The sequence below is a fragment of the Physcomitrium patens genome, chromosome 3 (genome assembly GCF_059467195.1).
Source record: "Physcomitrium patens ecotype Gransden chromosome 3, ASM5946719v1, whole genome shotgun sequence".
Taxonomy (NCBI): Eukaryota; Viridiplantae; Streptophyta; class Bryopsida; order Funariales; family Funariaceae; genus Physcomitrium; species Physcomitrium patens.
The window spans coordinates 4,029,637-4,057,214 of NC_143412.1; the positions used below are offsets into that span (position 1 = coordinate 4,029,637).

Below are 27,578 nucleotides of genomic sequence, written 5' to 3' on the forward strand. Positions count from 1 at the left end.
ATTTATTGATTATCATGTCTCTTTGAAAATTTTCTAACTTGATTATTTATATTCTTTAATTTATATTCTTAATAGACTAAAAAATTATATTTGTAATATCAAAGTTGTATATTTTTTTGATTAAGAGTGGATTATCCTTTATTTTTGATAAGACATAAGCATATTAGAAGTTGTGGATTACATACTTCTAAATTAATATTATCTATAGAATTTTCTTTTTTGAATTCTTTCTTCTACTCATCTAAAATAATATCAGACATTTTTTTTATTATATTATTATAATAAATTTTATTAAAATAAAAAGTGCAATGATAAAAATGAATGAACAAATGAAAAAAATTAATTCATGCTATATATTAATTCAACTTACTACCACAAGAAACAAGATTGGAAATATATTGAAGTATAGAAATGATTAGATTGCTTCAACATCTATACTAAATCATATTACTTCTCTAATAGTAGAACATCATTTAAACAATGGAGAATGAAGAGTTTCCTTGCTTGAGGAGTTTGATGGTATAAGATCAAAGTTTTGAAGATTTATCAATCAAGTACAATTAGTGATTGAACTTCAATATCAAAGCTATCTAATTCTAAAATCACAAATTAGATTTATTAAAATACTACTTTAAAGTTCTACTTTATTATGATTTTTATCTATTTTTATTTGGCATGATATAATACATGATAATTTAAAGGATTTTGTAACAGATTTTCAATTTATGTATAGAAAATATGATATAATTTGTATTACAACTGATCAAATTTCTATTTTGTGACAAGGCCATCAATTAATAATATTATATGCTTCACAATTTTAACAACTTGACACTAATATCAAGTGGGATGATGTTGCATTCATAAGATAATCTTTCTATGGATTACAAAATAAGATGAATATATTAATGCTCAACTTACATGATCTTTAAACATTATGTCAAGCAATTGACTTTCTTGAGAAGTGTCACAATTGATTTTTTAATTCAATAAGAACATCAACATCTTTTCAATACATACATTAAGAAGTGGAAGACATGAAAAATTGATGCAATATATTTTATATCTTTTATTTAGTAAAATAAAAATAATAATAAAAATATATATATATATATATATATATATATATATATATATATATATTGTCAAAAGGAATTATTCTTACATTGTAGAAAACCTAAGCACACTACTAAATAATATTAAAGAAAGTAGTGTAACAAAAAAGTGAGAAGTATGGCTATTAAAGAAGGTGATAAGTTTTAAAAAAAAACTAGTCCAACTTTATTACAAACCATGAGGCTAGAATTAAGTGCAATACTTAGTAAAGATTATATTCTTTCTTCACAATCCTCTCTATGTTACATAACACATACCTTTTTAGGACCAAAAAATCACAAAGCTTTTGTTTTGCTAGATTCAAAAGCCTCAATTTGTTTTTAAATGAAGAATTTATTAAAAGATATAGAATATCTTTAGTAAAAAATATTAAAAAAGAAAAACTAAATTTATACATGTAAACATTATAGATGATTATTTTTTGTCTTTAAGAGATATTATTTATAAAATTCTTTCTATAGATTTTAATTAAAAAATAGTCATAATGGTATTTAATATAATTAGAGCTCTTCATATTTCAATCATTTTAGATTTATTGTTGATAAAAAAAATATAAACTTTAGATAGATTGGATTTTTGATAATCTTGATATTTTCTAAAATATAATTAAGAGTTTTTTTAATTCAATAAAAAGTCATAATTTTAATACAACCAAAATTTTATTTATAAATAAAAGTATTTTTATGCATATTACAAAAAAGAATCATCTTTTGTTATTTATGCCACATCCATTTTTAATAATAGCAATACTTCAAGTAGTATTTTAAATCAATATCAAGATTATTGAGAAATATTTTAAAAAAAGAATGTAGATATTTTGTTAAAACATTATCTTTATGATTGCTCAATTGCCCTTCAAAAAAGAATTCAACCACCATTTATTGATCAATCCATGATTAATCAAAAAATCAAGTCATTGCACTCAATCAATACATTAGTAGAAACTTTGCAAAGAAATTTATATGCTACTCAAAATCTCTACCAAAAGCTTCTAGCTTATTAAAGAAGAAAAAAAATTGATTGCTATGGATTTATGTCGATTATTGAAAACACAAAAAAAATGACTATTACAAATAAATACTCTCCATCTTTAATATTTAGACTACTTGATGAATTAAATTAATCCAAGATCAATACAAAAATAGACCTACAAAAAATGTAAACTTGATATGCATCAAAAAAAAAATAAATAGAAGACTATATTTTGAACTTACTATGGACATTTAAAATACAACGCTATGTCTTGTAGACTTACAAATAAGCCATATCTTTTTTATCATCTGATGAATGATGTCTTTTGAGATTTTATAAATGATTATATTAATTTTTATTTAGATAATATTTTAATTTATTCTAATAACACCAAAAAACATCAATTTCATATTTGTTGTATATTGCACAAACTAAAAGATGTAGAAATATATACCAAGATGGAAAAGTAAGAATTTAATACTACTCAAGTTGACTTCTTAAAACATATTATATCAAATGATGGCCTAAAAAAGGTAAACTATCATAAATGAATAGATTTTAACAACAATAAAAAATATCCAATGCTTATTAAGGATTTTTAATTGATATTCGATTTTTATCAAGATTTTTTTTCAAGTTAAAATTCTATTTAAACATTTGACTTATAAAGACGAACTTAAGTAAAATAAAGAAGCTAAAAATTTTAAAGATTTTGAAGCTTAAATAAAAAATTATATTTCTATAATAATCTTATATTACATCAAATTTTTCAAAGCATTTTTTTTTGGCAAAATATGCATTAGACTTTGCATTAGAAACAATAATGTCATAAATAGATACAAATCAAAAACTTCACATATTAGTTTTTTATTCAAAAATAATTCTAATACTTGAGATTAATTATATGATCAATAACAAAAAAAACTTCTTGCCATTAAGGATTCATTTTAAGATTTGGATTAATATTTGGAAGATGCTTTTAATCTATTAATTAATTATACAGAGCATAAAAACCTCAAGTATTTTATATTAATATTCATTTTGAATCATTAGCAAGTCCAATGAAGCATATTCTTATAAAGATTTTAATTAAGTACCATTTATTTTTCAAAAAAATAATAAGGATTTTCAAATACCTTCTTTGGACATTCTTATCTTGCACCAAAAAAAGATGTAGTTCCTTTATCAACAAATTATTCTTTTGAAATTAGAGCAATTTTATCTTTGAGCATTAAAATCAATATAAATTTTTGATTCAACCTTTCTTATCAAATCCAATCAATTATTTCTTCAAATCTTCTTATTTATAATATTAAGAATATTTCTTTTAAATTTTATGATATTATTAAGTTTAAATTTGAGAATAATCTATTCTACTTTAAAAGACATTTATATGTTCCAAAAGCTCTTATGAGCTCTTCAAGCTTATCACAACTTTTTAAATCCATGATATTTTAGATATATTAAGACTTTAGAATTAATCTTAAAAGATTTTAAATTACTTTAAATATAAAATGTAATTAAAAAATTTGTATAATAATGTGATATTATTTCAAGATTAAAAACTCTTCATCATCAATCATATGGACTTCTTCAACCTCTATCCATACTAAAAAAACTATGGTCTTTTGTTTCTAAAGATTTTATAACGAATCTTTGGTTCTTAATTACTTATTTTTTATATTTGTAATAGTAGATTATTTCACTAAAATAAAATATTTTTTATTATGTACAAAATCTATCATGTGTAAAGAAAGAACTAAAGTTTTTTTTAACAATATTTATTGCTATCATGAATTACTATGGGATACTATATCTAATAAAAAAACTTAATTTATATCAAGATTTTAGAGAATCCTTTTCAAGCTATTGAAGGTGGACATAAAAGCATCCTCAACTTTTTATCTTCAAACTAATAAACAAATAAAATATATAAATCAAGTATTGAAATAATATTTGAAATGCACCACAAACCATCATAAAGATGATTGAACAACTCTTTTGTTATTAGCAAAATTTACCTACAATAATATAATACATTCATATATTCAACAATCACCCTTGTATGCAAATTATGGTTATCATCTATAATTTAATACTTTTGATTTTACAAAGGTTAATAATCTTATAGCAAAAGATTTGACAAAATGTTTATTAGATTTACATGCAATAATGAAGGCATAATGAAAAGAAGCTCAAATACAACAAAAGTTTAATATAAATGTTTATAATAAGGAATAACTACAATTTTAAGTTAGCAATTAGATATGGTGGCTTTCTTGTAATACAAAGACTAGTTGCTCTAGTAATAAATTGTATTATCATAGACTTAAACTATTTTTTATTTTAAAATAGATTAATCTAATTGCATGTCAATTATATTTAATAGAATTTATGAAGATACATCATATATTTTAAATAACTTTTGTTGAATCATATAAATCATTGGATATGATAGAAAGAAAACAAATGTGACCTTCTTGTATAGAAGTAGACAATAATTAAGACTTTGATGTTAAAGAAGTCAAACTCAAGGTGGTGCTATTATCTGTTGAATTATCAAACAAGACATTTTTATTGTCACAACCTTCTTGAAGGTTGTGAAAGAAATGAAGACCCTCAAGAATGACATGTTCTTCTTTTAATAGATGGCAAAATAATACGCATTTGGTATCACAACTTTAGAAGAGATTCTTGAAATTTGGTGATTTTTTGGAGATAAAAACTACTCATAATGGTATTCCAAATACTTTATTTGAAAAAAGTTATAAAAGCCTCAACAAAGATAAAAAAATAAAAATAAATAAAAAAATCATAGTAGTCTTCTCATCCTAGTAGGAGATACTATTAATGGCTAAAGGGACCTATCAACTACCTTCAAAGGAAGCAAAGTTTAAAGTATGTGGCAAATACAATTTGTTGCATCTTAAACTTCTTCAACATGTGATTATTACTCCTCGTAGAACTCATTCTTAGAAGTGAGAATAAAATCACAAACAAACATATTTATTCAATAATTACTTAGATAATATGAATAGGTAAAAATATATGAAGTAGATAAATTTGATAAAATTTTATATTTGATAGTAAGAATGAATGTTAAATCAAAGAAGACTTTGTTAAAATTGTAATTATAAGTTTTTCTTTGCAAATTATTAAAATTATATGTAGAATATTTAAAGATTGTTTAAATGAATCACTTGGATTTAGTTATCTTTAAGATAAATACATAAGAGCTATAACTATTCAACACATTACAAAAATTGATTCAAAAAAATTATATTTTGGAATTAATGCAATATAATAAGTAAAATAAGAACAACACATTAAAACATACTTTGATATAATAATTGTGGTCAATGTAACACAAAATATGAAGAATTATATCTTTTAAAGTACAAGATATTCATTAACAAATAAAATATCCTAAAAATTGACTTTTGACTAGTGGTATTAACAATCAATATTATTTGATGAATTTCTTCCTCCACTTCCAATAGTCCATAAATATTAGAACAATGCTACACAATGTGCTACACAATATTAGCAAATTAAAAAGAATGTAATCACTACATAAGCACATGCTATGAATTTCAAGACTATACAAGTATTTATGCAACAATTAGTTAATTTCTTTGAAATTAAACAAGTATATTATAACCTCAAGCTTCCATTTAATACCATATTAGTTGAAAATGTATTGTCAAATATACATTATATTCAAACTCAAGAAATCCCTTTTACACTCAAATTAAGTACCATATTTTATATCCAAAAAAAAAAGGACATGAAACATCTCTAAAATAAGAAACCAAACAATCCTATTCTTAAAAATCGTGATATTAATGTAACTTGCCAAATTTTGTAAGATGTTGATTGGTATTTTCACAAAAGCAACAACACATAGGTATGAGATCCACAAACGTAAGTTGACAACAAAAACTCTCCACTCCTGAGGTTTCCTTTACAACACACAAAAACTTTAGGTTATAAATCTATGAACCACTAGACATATGAAAGTTGTGATAAATACAAAACATTTAAACACTTGACAAACTAATCAGGGCATTACATGTTCAACAATCATCAGTGAAGAAAACAAAAACACTCTGGAAAAAAATACAAAACATTTCCTAATACCAAAGTTTCAAACACAAATACGTCTATTTACATCCACTAAAAACGTGCATCCATGAACACACCATTAATTCAACAATTTTGGTTACATATACACCAAAAATGTGATGCCAACATTCCAACATCTCGTTCCAAACCCTGACTTAAAATCATATACTTTAGTCAACAACAACTATTCGACTCAAACGGAAATTAATTTTCATAGATACAACTTTAAACATCTTAACTTACAAAATTGCAACATTCCTAACATGACACCATTTATCAGTAAAAAAAAAATAAAATCACCACTCCACGACTATGCGTACACATCTCATTTGCATACCATCCGTTTTGATCGACGCAACTGCATTGTGCAAAAGTCATACAGCACCCCCAATTTAGGTTCCAAAACTCACATCCTTCACGGATCAATTGGCGTCCAATTCCTTCTACGTTCCACTCCTGATGTGACCATAAATTATAACCTTCATGCCACAGTATACCAGACTTCACATAACCAGACCATCTGACCGTAATATCAAATCCAAAACTACACCACCAAAACCACATAAAAAATATGCATAAGAAACCCGCCCACATACAACACAAACCCCATGCTCACACTCCCCAGTACATCCACTAGGTCATGGCCACATTCACAAACATGCACGCAATTCCGACTAACTGCCCACCCACATCGCCAACGCCAACACTCAAAAACATCATATCCATTCCATTCCATTCCATCATAACCATCCATACCACTCCACACTCATCCTCATGCCCCAAACCCGTCACCACTTCCACTTCCACACCATCCATCCACCCACCCACTTACCCCATTCTCCCCGGCCATACAATACCTACCCTACCAACCAACTATAACCTCTCAGCACCACTTCGTTACCGACACAAACACCCCCATCCTTCCTCGCTCATTCTCATCTCACCTGCCACCCCCCCCCCCTCCCTCCCTCCCACTGCGCACATCACGTCACGCCTTACCCGTTCACAAACCCCCGTCCCCACACCCACCGCCCACCACCATCTGCAACATTTCAACCAAGCATAACATCCCACTGCCTTCACACCATTCCATTCCAAGCCATTCCTACCTACCATCGCCTCTTCCGTTCCCGCTCGCCGACTCCCTCCACCCACTGCACTCCGCCACGCCCACACCAAACACAAAAGCTACCACATCGCCATCGTTTCGGTCCCATACAACTCCACCACTACACATGCCACCCCCACATTCCACCCGTGTTATGCCACCAAATCATGGGCTCTTGGTCCCGTCCTACTCAATCTCATCACATTGTGCACCACATCATCCAACCCTTCACGCTCACATCGTTCGTTCAACCCACTGTCGGGACATTCACGCCTGCCGATTACTGAAAATACAAAATGTCTTCTCCTCTATCGCACCCTCGCTACAATATGCCTGCCACCCTACACCTTGCCACCCTCTATTCCTATTCCGCCTCCGCTGCCTTATCTACGCCTCTCCACGTCCCCGCACCGACCCTCCCGCGCCCCCACGCCTCCGGGTCCTCTTCTCGTCCTACGTCCGTTGCGGACCAGGCCTTCCAAGAAAAATCACACCCCTCCCCCTTCCTTCCTTCCTTCGTTCCGCTCCCTCCCTCACGCCTTCTCGCCCACCGTCCCCGCTTCCACGTCCTTGCTCCCCTCCTCGCGCGCCTCCGCCGCCGGTCTGTCCACCGCTTTCGGCGAGCTCTCCGGTGTCCGGGGCTCCGCGCTCCTCGCCGCCCCCTTGTGACTCTCCACCGTCGACATGAACTCCCGTGCGATCTGCGGATCCCTGAACTTCAACGCGTACGTCGTCAACATCGCCTTCGCGCTCCCGTCCCCCGTCGAGTTCGCGCACACGAATGTCACCCCCCTGTTGTCCATCTTCGTGATCTTCATGTCGGGAAATATGTTCGCGTTCAGCAGCAGCCTCAGGTTCCCCTTCGACCGCATCACCAGCCGGGGCCTCCTCTGTACGTCCTCCGGCACGCTCACCTTGATCTCCCCCTTGCCCCGCTCCTTCCACCCGCCCTCGTGGAACTCGAACAGCGACGCGTCCGCCCCGAACACCGCCTTCTCCTTCTCCTCCCCCGTCTCCAGCGCCACCTCCTGCAGCGTCACCGCTCCCCCTCCTCCTGCGCCCGCACGCCCCGCACTCGCCGCACCACCTCCCCCGCCCAGCGACCCCAAAGACCCCACGCCCCCCGATCCACCCGCCAACGACCCGAACGAGCTCAACCCGCCCGCTGCCCCCGTGAACGACCCGAACAACCCGAACCCGCCCGTCGACCCCGCGAACCCTCCCAACGACCCAAACCCTCCCGACGCCCCCGTAAACCCTCCCAACCCTGCCCCGCTGCTCCCCACCGATGTGCTCTGCGACGAAAACCCCGTCCCGAAAGACGCAGAAAATGCGTTCTTCGCCGATGACAGCTGCTGAAACGTCTCCGAGCTCGACACCGCCGGAGCGCTCGTATCCCTCCCGCTCTCGCTCTCTCCTGCCTTCCCGTCCGTCGCCCCCTCTGCCCCCGTCTCCGCCTCCGCCGCCGCCGACACTCCGTTGCTCGCACCACCCTCCGTCGACACCTTCGTGCCTTCGACTCCGCTGCCGCTCTCGCCCTCCGCCCCCTTCAATGCTGCTTCCGCAGCAGCCGCGGAACCCCCTTCCGCCGACCCCTCCTCTGCGCCATCCTGCTTGCTCTCCTCCGCGCGCCCTCCCTCGGCGCCGGACGCTCCCACCTCCCCGTCTGCGCCGCTTCCAGTCGCTTCTGCGCTGCCCTCTGCACTGACTTGCGCAGCGGCCTGCGGAGGAGGTATCAGCCGGATCGAGGCGAACGGGTTCGCTCCCCCTGCAGGCGCGCCAATGTTTCCCGACCGCCGCACCTTCACAATTCGCCTGCTCGCCAGCACCGCCTCCGGCGCCTTCTTGAACGACCCTCCCTCTTCCACCGCCACCTCCGTCTCCGGGTCGTCGTCCTTCGTGATCTGCCGCGACGCCACCCTCTTCTTCGATGCTCCGTTCCCGGGGCTGTCCTCCACCGACGCCATTCTCACCACCCCCTCCCTCGCCCCCGCTTCACCCTGCACACCACTCCACCAATCTCAACCACCGCATCCGCATCCGCATCCGACCAACACGATCACATCTTTCCACTCCTACAAAGTCATGCCTCTGCATCCTCCACATACAACACCGCCACAACACCACAACCATTCCTCAAAAATACCCATCGCTGCAGGACATTCACACACGCCGACACCACCATCTACCACCATTCCCAAAACCGCTTCAACCATCCAACTACTCTCTCTCTCTCTCTCTCTCTCTCTCTCTCTCTCTCTCTCTCGCTCTCTGCTTCTCTCCCGCACGTTGCCGATACGCGACATCCGACCCTACGCATTCTCCCCACCGTTTCAGCGATCCGGAAACAACTGTCCCGCATGAAACGATACGCGTATAGGAACCTGCAACTCATCCAACACGCTTGCGCTTGCCGGAATCTGGGCCTCTACTTAACATCATCACTTGGCCGTCCTTCCAGTTTCCAACATACGAAGCGCTGCCCGCGTGAAAGCCAACCTCGGACATGAAAACCTAACACCCACCCGAACCGATTCTCACGCCAAGAATCACGATGCCTTCCATGCATGACAACCTCACAAAGCACCACGGGACGCGGAGGTGGCGCGACCAAACAGATCTGCCACAACTGGGGACGGAGAGATCACTGCCTTGCCTGCGGAGGTCCAAATCACAATACTGGGATCTAGTAGGTTTCTTCTCTTCGCTGTAGCTGAGAGTGGGGAGTGGCCATGACAGATCGCTGTACTTCCGCATCGAATTGCTGAGCACGATACTTTGTACCACATCTTGCAGATTGATTCCAGGTCGGCATCGCTTCGGGACCCCTTTACCACGGCCATTCTCTATCCTCGTGCGCGGGGGCCAGGGGAGGACCCCAAATTTGAATCTTTCCAAAATTTCACATGGTGTGATCAAATTTCCACCTACGCTTACTGTGATTTCTAACCTAAGCCTGCTGAAACGCAGCAACGAAACAGTCATGCAATTCCACAGCGGGAGTAGTGATAGGTAAAGAAGGACTGATACCTTTCTCTGGCAGAACCCAAAAGAGCTGTCACCAAATGGCACCCACAACGACCCAGCAGATCCGGAGATTCATATAAAATTGCAGCGCTGTAGAATGTGAAGGCGCGAGGAAGCGAGAGAAAGGGAGGGAGAAAGAGAAAGAGAGCACACAGTAACTCTATCCGGCGTTCAGTTGGAAAGCAAGAGTTGCGAGCTGCGCCGCCTTAGAGCTGCAAGCTAAGCCGCGCTTGGCGCTCCTCCTTCTCCTCCACCTCCTGCTCGTTACTCGTTACTTCCCCGTCGTTGTGCTTCCTCTTCCTCTCCCTCTCCTCCAGACGCTGCGCATCCCACTTTGTAAGCTCGCAAGGTTAGGTCACGCATGGCGATCCTTGTCATGCTGGTGTCTCCCTGTCTCGGTGTGTGTCTCGTCGGATATCCCAAGACTGGCCCTCGGAAATTTTAAACTACGCCACGCCTGGGGCCGGTTCTCGCCGCACCTCGTTCCCCGGCACATTGCTTCACTGCCCATCTCTCACAAGCTTGGCAAGAGGCTCCACCATAACAAACGATCCATCAAACGAATGAAGGAAGGAAAGGAGGAATATGCCATTTGTGTTTAATATATAACCCATTTCAGATCAATTCCATTGCAATATTTCTAGGGGGAATGTTTAATAGACCCAACATTTTACTAAATTAACCCATCTATCCTAACCATCATGCAAAAAACAAAACAATACCTAGATTCATGTCTCCACTATTGGATCCAAAATGAATGAAAACCAACCATATTCATCATAATTATCATATTATTTATCATGATAGATTAGTTTAGTAAAAACATGGGTCTCTATAACATTCTCCTATTTTTGTTAGATTTCAATTTTAAATTTATGTTATTGTTATGCAACATTTATGACACATTTATTTTATAAATTTTATTTTGAAAAAGACTTAATTATTGCAAATATAGACATTTTTTAATTTCTTGGTTATTTAGTTTATCTAATAAATGCATGTGTTTCTGAAAGTGGTAAGACAATTATAAAAATTAGTATTTTTCGTATTTATTGAAATTTAAGCATGTCCAAAAATTTACATTCTATAATTAGAACAACACTTTTAAATTTAAAACATGTATCAAAAATAATAGAGTATATAATTCAAAGTTGTAGACACATATGTAAAAACATTCTTTTTTTAATCATTTTTATTAAATTAATATTACTCTTGTACAATATATATATATAATTAGTTTGATTTGATTTTTAATCATCTACTACTTGGAAGGAATGAATCACTACTTTTTAAGAAATTTTATTTCAAAATTAATTATGTAAATATATACATGCCTATATGCAAACAAATATGATATTTTATAATTATTATTTTTCAATTAAATTATTCTTTTCATTCTCTCTTTGGATATCTAAATTCATTTTTAGAAGAACTATATATATATATATATATATATATATTTATCATTTATAATCACAAATATAATAGAAATGTAACTCTAAAATACTTTTAAATAAGTAAATAAATCTGCTAAAAAGATCCAAATAAAAATAAATGAAAAATAAAAGATTTATTTTTCTAACATATATCATATATGCACTTTGAAAAGAGGTTTTTTAAATTTTGAATTTAAAAAAGCATTTCTTTCATAAGAACTTTGCATGCATATATATTCATATAAAATAAAAATAAATAAAAATTCAAAAAGTTGCATCCAACAAGGAGTTTACTTTATAAAGAATTGTAATTTTCAATTACAATTTCAAAATAGAAGATCACTTAGGTTTTTTTAATAGCTTATATGCAAGAATTAGACAATGGTTATTTTTTGAGCATATGATAAAAGTTATAATGTTCATCTTTGTCTTACATATGAGAACATGGATTGCAAAATATAGAAATAAAAAAGTGAATCTTCAAATGCACTATACATGAATTAAATATGTGGTTGATATATTCTTGATTTGAATTATTAAGTCTAAAATATTAATTATATATATATATATATATATATATATATATATAAATTAGAATTTTGATAAATTTGTAATTTGTTTCTTTTCAATAATAAACCTTCTTTGATAGTTTATTGATACCATAATTTAGTAGATGTATATTATTTCAACTAGACAAAGTAATTTGATTTGTTTTAAAGCCAACAATTTGTTTTTAATCTTTGACAGTAAACATGTTTATAGTAGCTAATTTTGAATTTTAATTTATAGATTACATCAACATTATCTATCTGAAGTATAATTTTTAGATCATTCTGAAATAGTTTTTTTTATAATAATTGAGTATTTTATTTTAAAAAATATTTTACATAAAAAAATTATATTTTTAATACGTATTATTAAATTCTTATTGTGTACTACTTTGTGAACTATTTTTTTAATATTTTTTTAAGTCACAATTGTTTATGGTTATAAAAAATTTAAAAATCTATGGAGTTTGTTTAGATTCATAAATATTAAGCCCTTTATATTTCTTTTATTATGTATATTTTTTAAATAAAAGTTTATGGAATATTTTTTATATTACTTAACTATATAAATATAAATAGAAGTATATTGAAACTTATTTAAGAAGTAATATTTTTCTCAACAAATATCAAAGAAGTTTTTTTAGAAACAAATTAGATCTTTAAGTTCTTTTGATTATACTATTTCTCTAATAAAACTTGTATTTAAAATTTCTTACTTTTAAGAAATTACATTAGAAGAAACATATAACATGGATGCTTATATTGCAATTTCTAAAGTTGTAAGAAAGCTTCTACAAAGCTTTCTTTAGTCGCTATTATATAAAGAGGTAAGATTAGAGCTATTTTTAATTATACAAAAACCCTTCTTATATTACGAGCTTAGTTCAAGTCTTTGTAGTTTCTTAATCTTTAGCAATTACCAATTTAGTTCTTGTTTATTTTATATTCATATCTTCTTTTCTTACTTATTCATGTTTTTAATGACATATGAGTCTATTGTCTTTTTAAGGTTTTTTAAAGATTCAAACTAATGTGGATAATTTTTGCAAGAATATTAATAAAATTCATTTATTCAAATCAATGGATAATTTTACATTTATGCATATATTAGTTAACATTGATATATGGTTATAATTACAAAATCATCTAAATTTAGACCATTTAAGTGCTTCATTTGGTAGTTTTGCAAAAGACAATTTTTGAGTCGAATTTGTAGGCTTCTAATTATTTATGTTTGTCATAGACTTCTGTAAGATGATTCTTGAATTTATTTCTCAATGACTGATACCATCTTACTGTTAATGATTAATCATTAGTTTTGATGGATGTTATTGATAAAAAGTAGAAATAAGTTCCAACACATTTGCTAGATTGTCACATGGCTCTTTTGTACATTCATTTAAACTATATCTATGCTAATGTATGAGATATTCCAATTTGTTTTGGCACTGCCTTAAATGCAAGATTTCTTCTACTTTAAACATTTGGTTACTATTTATCTCAATTCAACGTGGTAGTAATTGTTTGTTTATTTTTATTATTTTTATTTTTTTGCTATATATTATTTTGTATAAAGCTAAATAAAAAAACATATGGAATACATGATGGATAGTCATTGATAGTAGTTTTAATGCTCATCTTTATTTAATTCTAAATTCTCTTTAAAAATTAATTGAATAAGAAAAATATCAGTTTAAGAGAATTATTTGAAAAATATTCAATAAGAGGTTGCAAATTCTAAAAGAAATAGATATTATATATAATTCTTTAAATTTTACACTCAATAATAGTTTTTACATTTTTAAAATGTATATGAAATTTTTTATTTGAAATAATATAATTTGAATATTTTACTTGAATTTTGTAAAAGACACATTTATGTATCTTAGCATATAACCTTACATATCTAAGTTTTTGTAGTATAAGACAAATATGTTGTTTATATGCCTTTGTGAGGGTAAATTTCTCGCTCACCCCAATTTACAAGATGGCCTCAATTAAGAGTTGCTTGTAATTGGTAGTGTGAAGTAGAAGTGGCAATAAACAAGAACAAAAGAAGAACAACACAAAACAAGTGAAACAAGTGTAATCCAACAATTGTATACTACAAAACTAGTCACATTTTGTTCACTAGATTTTCACCCAGAAAAAAATAAAAGTAAAAAGTAAAAATTATATTTTTAGATAGATAATTTTTTATCTTTTGAACAACATAAAAATCATATAATTTCAAGTTATTATGAGTAATTTTTGATAGATTAAATATAAAATGTAAATAATAGAAAAGTTAAGTGAATAATTTTTACCTCAAGATTAACTCGCTTAAGAAGTCAAGAGTTTGAGCCTCACCAAGCTTCAAAAGTAGTGTATATTGGTTGTTTAAAGAGGCCTTAAGGCCTTAGTCTTATCTTCCGACCTATATCCAAGGTGCTACAACCTATATGGGGATTCTGCACCTCTCTTCATACTAACTGCTGGTCCTCCTATTTTCTACTAGTAAAACAATATTTTTTGCATTTTTGACTCACCAAGGTCTTCGAAAATATCCAATTAGCCTAGAAACCTTGTATAGTCTTCAAATCTTGCTTCATTTCTTCATAATAGCTCTCAAGGTGGTAAAACTCAATTTTATCAAGGTCTTGAAATTTTCTCTAAAAATTCATAAAAAATCCTAAATAAATTCTAAATAAATTCCAAAAAATCCTATAATATTTCTATGATGCTAATATCCATATAAGTCTGTGTTTTTCCTTCTTGGTGATCATTTATAGTAATAAAATCAATTTAAATCCACTAAAAATCTTATTTTTTATATAATTAACTAAAAAGACATGAAGTTCTTTTTCATGCTTCTTCTAACCACTAACTAATCATTGATAGGATTTTATAAGTAATACATGTAGATAGGAAGCCAATGAAGACATTGGTCTCAATTACTAATCATTAATACTCAATAATAAGTAGAAATACTACACCAACTAAGATACTTGCCTCTAAGACTTATTAAGACTCCATTTTTGTAAATTTTTCTTCTAATAAGACTTTTATACTTATAAATAATTCTAAATTCTAATAAATATTTTAATAGTCAAAAAGACTCTCTAAATTTAATTTTTATCTCATTAAATGACTCAATATTATATTTTTAATCAATCTACTTATTAAGATCCATTGATGGAACTAACAACATTCATATTCTTAAAATAAATTAGATTTTTTTCTAAATGATACATAATAGAATTATTTAGAAATTTTAAAAAAATATTTTTTATTAAATATAGAAAATAAAATAAATATTTGTAAGTCAAAAAGGCATAGCATTATATTTGAAATTACTATATCTAATCTAAAACATAGTCTTTTATTTATTTTTTTTATAAATTTATGTATTAATTTATAGATTCATGTAGATATATTTTAGTATAGACTTTAGCTTTATTTAGTTGATCAATAAGTTCCAATATTAAAAACTAAGAGTGACATTTTTTGATAGTCAATTTATTAAGTCCACAATATTTTTTATAGATTAATAAAGTTTCATTTATTTTCTTTACAAAGAAGATTGGTGCACTTGCAAGAAATTTTGAATATTGGATAAAATTCTTTGAAAGACTTTTATTAATTAAATTATTCAAAGAAAAAAAAATGTTTTGTGATAAGTTATAAATTAGTACAAATAATGGTTGAGCTTCTTCTTGAAGATCAACTATACAATCCTAAGATTCATATTTTAGTAATAAATCAATATTTTTTTTCAAATACATCTTGATATTCTTTATATAACTCTAAGAGTCTATTATAACTCTTATTTGAATAAAGACTTGTTATTCTAAAAATGATAGATGTATTTTCATCTTTTGTAACATGTAGTGGTGTCTTGGTTTTTAGAAATAAAAGTTGAGATAATTTGTTGTTATCAGAATTAAATCTTAAAATATCTTATGGTAATTTAAACCAAAAAAACAAAATACCATTGGATTTGAAAGACATTGAATGATTTTATACATAATTTTAGATCCATTAATGCTACTTTTAGTACATTGATTTTTTTCTATAACATCTCCAAATATAAGTGATTGTTTATCAATAATTTCTACTAGAGTAAGTCGAATATTCTATAAAAGTATCAATTTTTTTTATAATACAAAGTTTTTATCTATAAAATAAAATGAGGCTTTAATATCTAAAAATAATTAAGCTGAAAATTTTGTTATTTGAGATTGTAAAAATGATAGAAGATTTAAAATAAGATGTAGTATTTAGTGGTAGCATAAAACTTTTATTTAATGGTCTGGAGTTGTTCAAGTGCAAGGTTTTTATTGCAATTGAATGTCTTTGTTTTATAACTTTTTTATGTTTTATTTTACGTTCTTAATTATAAATTTTGTTGATGTGATGCAACAATCTTGTACCTTATGACTTATTTTCTTACAATATAAATATAAGTTTTTATAACTATATGTGTCTTTTTTTCTATTGTCAACAAATTGACCTTAATTGTATTAATTTGCATAGGTTTTAAGAAAAAAATTAGTACTAAAAGAAAAAAAAAATTAAAAGTTGATAATTTAAAATTTTTAAAATACAATAAGAAAAAAAAAATAATCCATTTTCATCTAAAATCAAAACAAGTATAACAAATTATAGCTCTTATCAAAATATCAAGGACATGAACTATGATAAAATTCTAAAAATGACAATACATTCTAATATTACCAAAAGAAAAAAATATATATAACTAAAAGATAGATATAGAATTATAAAAAAAAAATGGCTATTGCCATATGCAAAAAGACTAAAAAATATTCAAGCAAAATACACCACAAAAAAGATGTTTGAGGGAATAAAAAAAAAAACATCACTTTTGCCTCTAAAATACTATTTATTAAAGAACTATATAGTAATGTTCTACAAGCTATATCTGTCACGGACATAATCATATAAGCTACTAATTACATATAGAAAAAGATAGAAATAAGTAAAAGTAGATAAAAGTAAATAAATTCTATAGTATTTAATATGAAAGCTTCCTAGAAGCTTCATAGACACTGCTTTGACTTCATAGGTGTCTTTAATTGACTTTTTGGATTAGAAACGTGGTCAACAAGTTGGCCATGTACCACACATGTTGTTAGCTTGAAGATTAAGCTAACTATGTGGCCCACACGTAGAAGAACTTGCCTTGTAAGTCAAGGCATGTGTCCTACAAAGTCAACACATATTGGAGGTCCTATAGAACGTCGCCACGTAGCCTCTAGTTAGATAGTATATATAGAGACAAGAATGAAGGCTTCTTCACTCTTCTCAACTCCTTTCTTGCTTCTAGTCTAGTTTCAAGGGTCTCTAGTTTTCTTGTCTTTTGGCAATAGCCATTCCAGTTTCTCTTTCAATATATATCCTTGCTTATATATATTTTGTTACCTTTCTTTGAGTGAAGGCTCACTTGTCTGAATTATTTTTTCATCGAGTTCTTGTCCTTGACAGATTGACAAGAGTACACCTACAATATCAGAGCTTTGTCTAATCTTGATTAAGAGTGGATTACCCCTTTTTCTTGATAAGATATAAGCATATTAGAAGTTGCGGATTACCCTCTTCTGAACTGATATTGTCCTTAGTATTTTCTTTATTCTCAAGTCCTCTCTTCTATTTGTCTTGAGTGATATTAAACATCTTCTCTCTTCTAAGTGTTATGATGGCAGAACTTGTTGAAATGAAGAGTGCAATGGCACAAATGCAAGAGCAATTGAGGGAGTTAATGCTTGCAATGCATCAACTCAATTTACCACCATAAGGAGCAACAAGATTGGCAGGAAGTGAAGATATAAAAATGGTTGGAGCTGCTTCAACATCTGCACCAAACCATGTCCTTTTTCCTATGATGGAACGCCCTTCAAATGTTAGAGAACCAAGAATTGCCCTACTCGAGAAGTTTAATGGCACCAGATCCAAGTTTCGAGGATTTATCAATCAAGTGCAACTTGTGATTGAACTTCAAGTCCAAAGCTATCTGACTCCAAGATCGCAAGTTAGATTCATCGGTACACTTCTTTCAGGTTCAGCACTATCGTGGTTTTCATCTTTTCTTGAATGACGAGATCCAATATTGGATAATCTAGAGGCTTTTTTGGTAGAGTTTCGATCCATGTATGGAGAACATGATGCAATTCGTGTTGCAACCAATAAGATCCGTATTTTATGACAAGGCAATCGATCAGTAACGTTACACGCTTTATAATTTTGACAACTTGCAACTGATATCAAGTGGGATGATGCTGCACTTATTAGCCAATTTTTCTATGGATTATAATATGAGGTAAAAAAATTAATGCTCAACTTACTTAATCCTCAAACATTGAGTCAAGCAATTGATTTTGCTGTGAAGTGCGACAATCACCTTTTTGAATTTCGATCTGAGAACCGTACAAGTGGACCTCAACGTTACTATAATTCAATGGCAACACCAACACCTCTTCAACACATACATTCGAAAGTAGAGGATATGTAAATTGATGCATACGTTTCAAACCTCTTACTGAGTAAGAAAATACTCGTCGTCGTCAAGAAAGATTATGTTTATATTGTGGAGAACCAAAGCACACTGCTCAACATTGTTCAAAGAAACGACGCAATTACAAAATGAAGAGTATGGCTATGAAAGAAGACAACATGTCAGAAAACGAGTTTGTCCAACTACAATAGGGACCGTGCGGTTGGAACCTTGCACAACATCTAGTAAAGGTCCTATTCTCTCCTCAGAGCCCTCTTCTTGTTTTATATTTAATGTTATTTTAGGACCTAAACATTACAAAGTCTCTGCCTTGTTAGATTCAGGAGCCTCAGTGTATTTTTTAGATGAAGAACTTACTAAAAGACATAGCATATCTTTAGTAAAGAAAACTAAACCTGTTCATGTAGAAGTCATAGATGGTCGTCCATTGTCTTCTGGAGATATTATTCATGAAACCCTTCCTATAGAAGTAATAATCAATGGTCATAATAGTTTTGTAGTATTTAATATCATTAGATCTCCCTCTAATCCAGTCATTTTAGGTTTATCATTGTTAGAAAAATACAACCCTCAAATAGATTGGATTTCTCGAACTCTTATTTTCTCTAAAAGTATAATTAATAGTGTAATTAATCAAGTAGAGAGTCATAAGTCCAATTCAATTAAACTCCTATTTATAGGTGTAAAAGCTTTCTTACATGCTCCTATGAAAGAATCACCATATATTATTTATGCCACACCCGTTTCTACTAGTGAAAAGACTTCAAGTGGCATTCCAAGCCAATATCAAGAATTTCAAGATGTATTTGAAAAAAAGAATGCGGATACACTCCCGGAACATCATCTCTATGATTGCTCAATTGACCTTCAAAAAGGAGCACAACCGCCATTCGGACCAGTCTACAGTTTATCGCAAAATGAGTTGGCTGAACTCAAGGAGTGTATTGAAGAAAATCTAGCTAAGAATTTCATACGCCATTCTAAATCTTCGACAAGAGCTCCAATTCTATTTGTGAAGAAAAGAGATAGATCATTGCGGATGTGTGTTGATTATCAAGGACTCAACAAGATTACCATCAAAAACAGGTATCCACTACCTTTAATATCTGGACTTCTTGATCAGTTGAATCAAGCTAACATCTATACAAAAATAGATCTTCGGGGAGCATACAATCTAGTACACATCATAGAAGGAGATGAATGGAAGACTGCGTTTCGAACTAGGTATGGACATTTTGAATACAACATCATGCCTTTTGGACTTACAAATGCACCAGCAACTTTTCAACATCTAATGAATGATGTTTTTTGAGAGTTTTTGGACGATTTTGTGGTATGTTATCTAGACGACATCTTGATCTATTCTAAGAATCCAAAAGAACATGAACTTCATGTTCATCGTGTGTTACAAAAATTAAGAGATGCAAGACTCTATGCCAAGATAGAAAAGTGTGTATTCCACACTACTCAAGTCGATTTCTTAGGTTACATCATTTCAAATGATGGACTTATGATGGATCCTAAGAAAGTTCAAACTATTATGCATTGGAAGATTCCAAAAACGGTAAGAGATATCCAATGTTTTTAGAGATTTGCCAACTACTTAAGCAAGTCCAATTAAGTATGTCTTGAGACCCTCTTGTTCATGATATCAAGAATAATTCTTCTAAATCTCATGATCCCTCTAAATTTGAATTCAAGAACAACCTACTCTATTTCGAAGGACGCCTATATGTTCCAGAAGGAAAAGCATGTTTACGTATTTTTCAAGCTCGTCACGACTTCCTAACAGCAAGATATTTTGGATATAATAAGACTTTAGAGCCGATATCTAGGGATTTTTGGTGGCTTCAAATGTGGAAGGCAGTTAAAGATTTTGTACAATCATGTGATGTTTGCTCAAGATCGAAAACTCCTAATCATCGACCTTTTGGACTTCTTTAGCCATTATCCATTCCAGAACAACCATGGTCTTCTGTTTCTATGGACTTCATCACGGATCTTCCAATCTCAGGTTCTTATGACTCTATATTCGTGATAGTAGAACATTTTACCAAGATGGCACATTTTGTACCATGTACAAAATCTATCATAGGTGAAGAAACAACTAAGCTCTTTCTTGACAATATCTCTCGCTATCATGCATTACCCAAGGATATTATATCAAATAGGGGAACTCAATTTGTATCAAGATTTTGGCAGACTCTTTTCAAGATTCTAAAAGTAGATATAAAACTATCGTCAACATTCCATCCTCAAACTTTGTCACGGCCATAATCATGTAAGCTAATAATTACATATAGGAATAGGTAGAAGTAAGTAAAAGTAGATAAAAGTAAGTTAATTCTATAATATTTAATATAAAAGCTTCCTAGAAACTTCCTAGACACTGCTTTGACTTCATAGGTGTCTTTAATTGACTTTTTGGATTAGAAACGTGGTCAACAAGTTGGCCATGTGCCACACATGTTGTTAGCTTGAAGATTAAGCTAACTATGTGGCCCACACGTAGAAAAACTTGCCTTGTAAGTCAAGGCATGTGTCCTACAAAATCAACACATATTGGAGGTCCTATAGAACGTCGCCACGTAGCCCCTAGTTAGATAGTATATATAGAGACAAGAGTGAAGGCTTCTTCACTCTTGTCAACTCCTTTCTTGCTTCTAGTCTAGTTTCAAGGGTCTCTAGTTTTCTTGTCTTTTGGCAATAGCCATTCTAGTTTCTCTTTTCAATATACATACTTATTATTCATATTTTGTTACTTTTCTTTGAGTGAAGGCTTACTTGTCTGAACTGTTTTTTCATCGAATTCTTGTCCTTGATAGATTGACAAGAGTACACTTACAATATGAGAGCTTTGTTTTTTCTTGAGTAAGAGTGGATTACCCCTTTCTCTTGACAAGACATAAGCGTATTAGAAGTTTGCGGATTACCCACTTCTAAACTGATATTGTTCTTAGTATCTTCTTTGTTATCAAGTCTTTCTTTTCTTTTGTCTTGAGCAATATCAAACAAATTTTTCTTCTTAGTGTCATTATAGCAGAGCTTGTTGAAATGAAGAGTGCAATGGCACAAATGCAAGAGCAAATGAGGGAGTTAATGCTTGAGATGCATCAACTCAATTCACCAACACAGGAAAGAACAAGAATAGCAGAAAGTGGGGATATAGAGATGATCGGAGCTGCTTCAACATCTACAACAAATCACGTTCTTTTTCCAATTGTACAACACCCTACAAGCACTAGAGAACCAAGAATTGCCTTACCTGAGAAATTTGATGGTACGAGATCAAAGTTTCGAGGGTTCATCAATCAAGTACAATTGTCAATTGAACTTCAACCGCAAAGCTATCCAACTCCAGGATCACAAGTCAGGTTTATTGGCACTCTACTTTCTGGTTCTGCATTATCGTGGTTTTCGTCTTTTCTTGAACAACGAAATCCAATATTGGACAATTTGGAAGCTTTTTTGGCGGAGTTTCGATCTATGTATGGTGAACACGATGCAACTCGTGTTGCAACAAATAAGATCCGAATTCTGCGACAAGGAAATCGCTCAGTAACAGTGTATGCTTCACAATTTCGACAACTTGCAATTGACATCAAGTGGGATGATGCTGCACTCATCAGTCAATTTCTTTATGGATTGCAATACGAAGTAAAGAAATTGATGCTCAACTTACTTGATCCTCAAACTTTGAGTCAAGCAATCAATTTTGCGGTAAATTGTGATAATCGACTTTTCGAATTTCGATCCGAGAATCATTCACGGGAACCTCAACGTTATTACTCAATGGCAACATCAACATCTTTACCAAACGTACATTCTGAAGTAGAAGACATGCAAATTGACGCGGTACGTTTTAAACCCCTAACTGAGCAAGAAAAGATTCGTCGTCGTCAAGAAGGATTATGTTTATATTGCGGAGAACCTAAGCACACTGCTCAACATTGTCCAAAGAAACGACGCAACTATAAAATGAGGGGTACGATGGTCAAAGAAGACAACATGTCGAAAAACGGATTCGTCCAGCTACAATAGGGACCGTGCGGCTGGAACCTTGTACAATTCCTAATGAAGGTCCTATCCTCTCCTCAGAACCCTCTCCTTGTTTTATAATAGACTTATATTTAGGACCTAAGAATTACAAAGCCTCTGCTTTATTAGATTCGGGAGCCTCAGCATGTTTTTTAGATGAACAATTTGTTAAAAGTCGTAAAATATCCTTTGTACAGAAACCTAAACTAGTACATGTAGAAGTCATAGATGGTCGTCCCTTGTCTTCTGGAGATGTCACTCATGAAACTCATCCTATAAAAGTAACAATAGATGGTCATGATAGCTACATAGCTTTTAACATAATTAAATCCCCGTCCAATCCAGTTATTTTAGGTTTATCCTGGCTAGAAAAATATAACCCTCGAATAGATTGGAATTTGCGTAAACTTGACTTTTTCCAAAGTGTTATTAATAGTTCTACCAACCAAGTAAAAAATTATAAGTTTAATATAGTAAAACTTGTACTGATAGGTGCAAAAGCATTTATACACGCAGCAAAAGAAGGATCAACTTTTGCTATTTATGCTGCACCTATTTCTGAAAACGTAAAGACTTCAAGTAGCATTCCAAGTCAATATCAGGAGTATCAAGACGTTTTTGAGAAAAAAAATGTAGATATTCTTCTTGAGCATCGCCCATATGATTGTTCAATCGACCTCAAGGAAGGAACTCAGCCACCATTTGGACCAATTTACAGTTTATCGCAAGATGAGATGGCTGAACTCAAGACATATATTGACAAGAATTTAGCGAAGAATTTCATACGCCATTCAAAATCTCCAGCAGGAGCTCCAATTCTATTCGTAAAGAAAAAAGATGGATCTTTACGAATGTGTGTTGATTATCGAGGACTCAATAAGATCACAATTAAGAACAGGTATCCATTACCTTTGATATCAGGACTCCTTGACCAGTTGAATCAAGCTAAGATCTATACAAAAATAGATCTAAGAGGAGCATATAATCTAGTACGGATCAAAGAAGGAGATGAATGGAAGACTGCGTTTCGAACCAGGTATGGACATTTCGAATATAATGTCATGCCCTTTGGACTCACGAATGCACCAGCTACTTTTCAACATCTCATGAATGATGTATTTTGTGAATTCTTAGACAATTTTGTCGTCTGCTATCTAGACGATATCCTGATCTATTCTAAGAACGTCGAAGAACATGAAATACATATTCGTCAAGTATTACAAAAATTTAGAGATGCAGGATTGTACGCCAAGATGGAAAAGTGTGTATTTGACACTACTCAAGTTGACTTTTTAGGATACATCATTTCAAATGATGGTCTCATGATGGATTCTAAGAAAGTCCAAACAATCATGGATTGGAAGATTCGAAGGACAGTAAGAGATGTCCAATGTTTCTTGGGATTTGCCAATTATTATCGGATCTTCATCAAAGATTTCTCACGAGTTGCAGCTCCACTTATACGCTTGACTAGTAAAGATAAATTCCAATGGAATCAAGAAGCAGAAGCAGCATTTGAAGCCTTGAAGACATCGTTTGTCTCTGCACCAGTCTTATATCGTGTTGACTTTTCCAAGGCATTTTTTATGGAAACAGATGCATCAGATTTTGCCTTGGGTGCAGTTTTATCACAAATGGGAACAGATGACAAACTTCATCCGATAGCTTTTCATTCAAGAAAATTCTCAGTAGCCGAGATCAATTATGAGATCCACGATAAAGAACTTCTTGCGATCGTGGATTCCTTTCAAGAATGGTGTCATTATCTAGAAGGCGCTTCTAGTCCAGTCACTGTGTATACAGATCACAAGAACCTCGAGTATTTCATGTCAGCACGCGTGTTGAATCGTCGTCAAGCTCGTTGGAGTATGTCTTTGTCAAGATTCGAGTTCATTATCACTTATCGGCCAGGAAAACAACAAGGTTTGTCCGATGCCCTATCTAGACGTTCTTATTTTGCACCAAAAGAAGGAGATGCAGCTTTTGAACAACAAAGAACAGTCCTCTTGAAACTGGAGCAATTTCATCTCCGAGCAATGAAATCAACATTGACTGTTGATTCAACTTTTCTCAAGCAAATCCAGTCCAGTATGTCCTCAGACCCTCTTGTTTATGATATCGAGAATAATTCTTCCAAGTCTCATGATCCTTCTAAGTTCGAGTTCAAGAATTATCTATTATATTTTGAAGGACGCCTATATGTTCCAGAAGGAGAAGCACGTTTACGTGTTCTTCAAGCACGTCATGACTTTCCAGCAGCAGGGCACTTTGGATATAATAAGACTTTGGAACTCATATCAAGAGATTTTTGGTGGCCACAAATGTGGAAGTCAGTCAAAGACTTTGTACAATCATGTGATATTTGTTCAAGATCAAAAATTCCTCGTCATCGACCTTACGGACTTCTTCAGCCATTACCTATACCAGAACAACCATGGTCTTCTGTTTCTATGGATTTCATCACAGATCTTCCAAGCTCAAGATCTTATGATTCTATATTTGTGATAGTAGATCGTTTCACCAAGATGGCACATTTTGTGCCATGTACAAAATCTATCACAGGTGAAGAAATAGCTAAGCTTTTCATTGATAATATCTATCGCTATCATGGATTACCTATAGATATCATATCGGATAGGGAAACTCAATTTGTGTCAAGATTTTGGAAGACCCTTTTCAAGATTTTAAAAGTGGACATAAAGCTATCTTCGGCTTTCCATCCTCAAACTGATGGACAAACAGAGCGCGTAAACCAAGTCTTGGAGCAATATTTAAGGTGTACTATCAACTACCAACAAGATGATTGGACAACCCTTCTGCCATTGGCAAAGTTTGCTTATAATAATACGGTACATTCTTCCACGCAACAAACACCTTTCTTTGCCAATTATGGCTATCATCCACGACTTGATACTTTTGATTTTTCAAAAGTTGATAATCCTGCAGCAGAAGATATGGCAAATCGGTTGTCAGAGTTACATGCAATAATGAAGATGCAATTGAAAGAAGCTCAAGAACGACAAAAGATAAACGCAAATCTATATCGTAAGGAGCAACCACAAATCAACGTGGGTGATAAGGTATGGCTACTTCGTCGCAATATCAAGACTACTCGACCTTGTGACAAGTTGGACTATCGTAGGCTTGGCCCCTTTTCTGTTTCTGAACAGATCAACCCAGTTGCATATCGGTTACATCTACCGGAGTCAATGAAGATCCATCCTGTATTCCACGTATCTCTTCTTGAACCATATAAGACAGTGGATATACAAGGAAGAAGACAAATGCCACCGCCTCCTATAGAAGTAGATAATAATGAAGAATTTGAGGTGGAAGAGATATTAGACTCAAGGCGGCGCCGAAATAAGCTGGAATATCTTGTTCATTGGCGCGGATATGATATTAGTGAACGCACATGGGAGCCATCCAGGAATCTTGCAAATGCATCAGTTAAAGTCAAAGTTTTTCATCAACGACATCCATCGAAACCAAGATGAAAATCTCTCTTATAAAAGAGACAAGATTGAGGCAAGATAACATTCAATTTCCTATCCTTGTTTGTAACTTCTTTGCATTTGTGACGCTAATTAGATGGAGAGCCAACAACCAGTGGATTCAACTCAAGAACCTTCGTTTGCTGACCTGCCGGACGAGACATTACGATTGTCACAACCTTCAAGACGACGCAATCGAGATGAACATCTTCAAGAACGACATGTTCTTCCTCGAATAGATGGTGAGATACAACGCGTTTGGTATCACGATTTGGGAAGGGACTCCCGATGTTTGGTGATTTTGCTAGAGGTAGGAACAACTCCAGATGGTGTTCCAAATATTCTATTTGAAGGAAGTTACGAAGGCCTCAACAATGATCAAATAACTGGGTGGTCTTCCCGCCCTGGTATGGGTCACTACCGATGGTTGAGAGGCCCTATCAATCATCTTCGAAGAGAACAAAGATCAGAGTATGTGGCGAATACAATTCGTCGCATCATAGATTTCTTCAACATATGATGACCGCTCATCGTGGAACTCGTCTCTAGAAGGGGGGGTAATGTCACGGCCATAATCATGTAAGCTAATAATTACATATAGGAATAGGTAGAAGTAAGTAAAAGTAGATAAAAGTAAGTTAATTCTATAATATTTAATATAAAAGCTTCCTAGAAACTTCCTAGACACTGCTTTGACTTCATAGGTGTCTTTAATTGACTTTTTGGATTAGAAACGTGGTCAACAAGTTGGCCATGTGCCACACATGTTGTTAGCTTGAAGATTAAGCTAACTATGTGGCCCACACGTAGAAAAACTTGCCTTGTAAGTCAAGGCATGTGTCCTATAAAGTCAACACATATTGGAGGTCCTATAGAACGTCGCCACGTAGCCCCTAGTTAGATAGTATATATAGAGACAAGAGTGAAGGCTTCTTCACTCTTGTCAACTCCTTTCTTGCTTCTAGTCTAGTTTCAAGGGTCTCTAGTTTTCTTGTCTTTTGGCAATAGCCATTCTAGTTTCTCTTTTCAATAGACATACTTATTATTCATATTTTGTTATTTTTCTTTGAGTGAAGGCTTACTTGTCTGAAATGTTTTTTCATCGAGTTCTTGTCCTTCATAAAGTGATGGAGAAACGGAGCGTGTTAATCAAGTTTTGGAGCAATATTTAAGATGTACCATTAATTACCAACAAGATGATTG

General features: G+C 33.6%; 1 protein-coding gene across 2 annotated transcripts; it reads right to left on the reverse strand.

Annotated features, from left to right (window-relative positions):
• Positions 1-7,563: 7,563 nt before the first annotated feature.
• Positions 7,564-10,855, reverse strand: LOC141045128 (uncharacterized). 2 transcript variants are annotated; one of them, XM_090248578.1, is made up of 3 exons: positions 10,352-10,855; positions 9,978-10,211; positions 7,564-9,321 (listed from the first exon to the last, which is right to left on the reverse strand). In XM_090248578.1, the coding sequence occupies exon 3, from the start codon at positions 9,286-9,288 to the stop codon at positions 7,855-7,857; it is 1,434 nt and encodes a 477-aa protein (XP_090104704.1). In that variant the 5' UTR covers positions 9,289-9,321; positions 9,978-10,211; positions 10,352-10,855; the 3' UTR covers positions 7,564-7,854. The 2 variants fall into 2 exon arrangements, with proteins under 2 accessions (XP_090104704.1, XP_073388495.2); XM_073532394.2 differs by lacking the exon at positions 9,978-10,211 and having other exon boundaries at positions 10,352-10,853.
• Positions 10,856-27,578: the final 16,723 nt, after the last annotated feature.

What these genes read in the sequence shown, in the direction of transcription:
- LOC141045128 (XM_090248578.1), bottom strand. Translation starts at nt 9,288, where the DNA reads ATGGCGTCGGTGGAGGACAGCCCCGGGAACGGAGCATCGAAGAAGAGG.